Genomic DNA, 624 nt, shown 5'->3' on the forward strand with positions numbered 1-624 from the left:
GAGAGCAGTGAGACTGAACCAAACAGGAAAGTTGAAGGCTATAAAACCAAAAGAATTGGCTAAAGCTAAAATGCTAAAACACTCTGACTCTGCAGTTCCCCTCGCTCTAGGTTCATCACTACAAGAGGCTCCTTTCACATTAGATGTAGCCATTTGATCCATATAATATAGAAATATTGATTAGTGCAGCTTTTATTAACCAGAACACACAAATCGAAATGGTAGCATGTTGCATATTTACCTGTTGTAAAGGTACTCCCACACATTCTGGGGAACAATCACAACCAGATCATCAATGTAGTGGTATTTATTAGGAGGGATCCCTGTACAGAAATAAGATATGTTAAAGTTAAAGGAGAAATATATGACCTGGACTGTAAATAATTCTAACATCCATTGTACATTTTGTCCCTGCTGTCCTCTTTAACAAAGGCGGCCTGTAACTCACAGAGCAATGAAGCCATGTTTTTCTAATTATAAAATGTAACAAAGCCAAATATCATACAAATCCAAAAGAAACATCTGTTAAGAAGAAATATATATTTCTTTTATGATGTGCAATACTGTGGTAATGACACAGCTGTGTTCTCAGTTTTTGGGTTGGGCAAAAGAATTATTCATTTT

At 35.7% G+C, this 624-nt stretch overlaps 1 protein-coding gene across 4 annotated transcripts in view; it reads right to left on the reverse strand.

The window, feature by feature from the left end:
- Positions 1-241: 241 nt before the first annotated feature.
- Positions 242-624, reverse strand: part of LOC118332737 (ubiquitin carboxyl-terminal hydrolase 20-like) — a gene marked incomplete at its 3' end in the record, with an annotated part of 10,743 nt that continues 10,360 nt past the window's right edge. For all 4 annotated transcript variants that reach the window (XM_035668147.1, XM_035668150.1, XM_035668146.1 and 1 more), the window contains 1 exon segment: positions 242-323. In XM_035668147.1, coding sequence (XP_035524040.1) covers positions 242-323 — 82 coding nt within the window.

This window comes from Morone saxatilis, unplaced genomic scaffold, assembly GCF_004916995.1.
Source record: "Morone saxatilis isolate NCDOM2014 unplaced genomic scaffold, NCSU_SB_2.0 Contig21, whole genome shotgun sequence".
Taxonomy (NCBI): Eukaryota; Metazoa; Chordata; class Actinopteri; family Moronidae; genus Morone; species Morone saxatilis.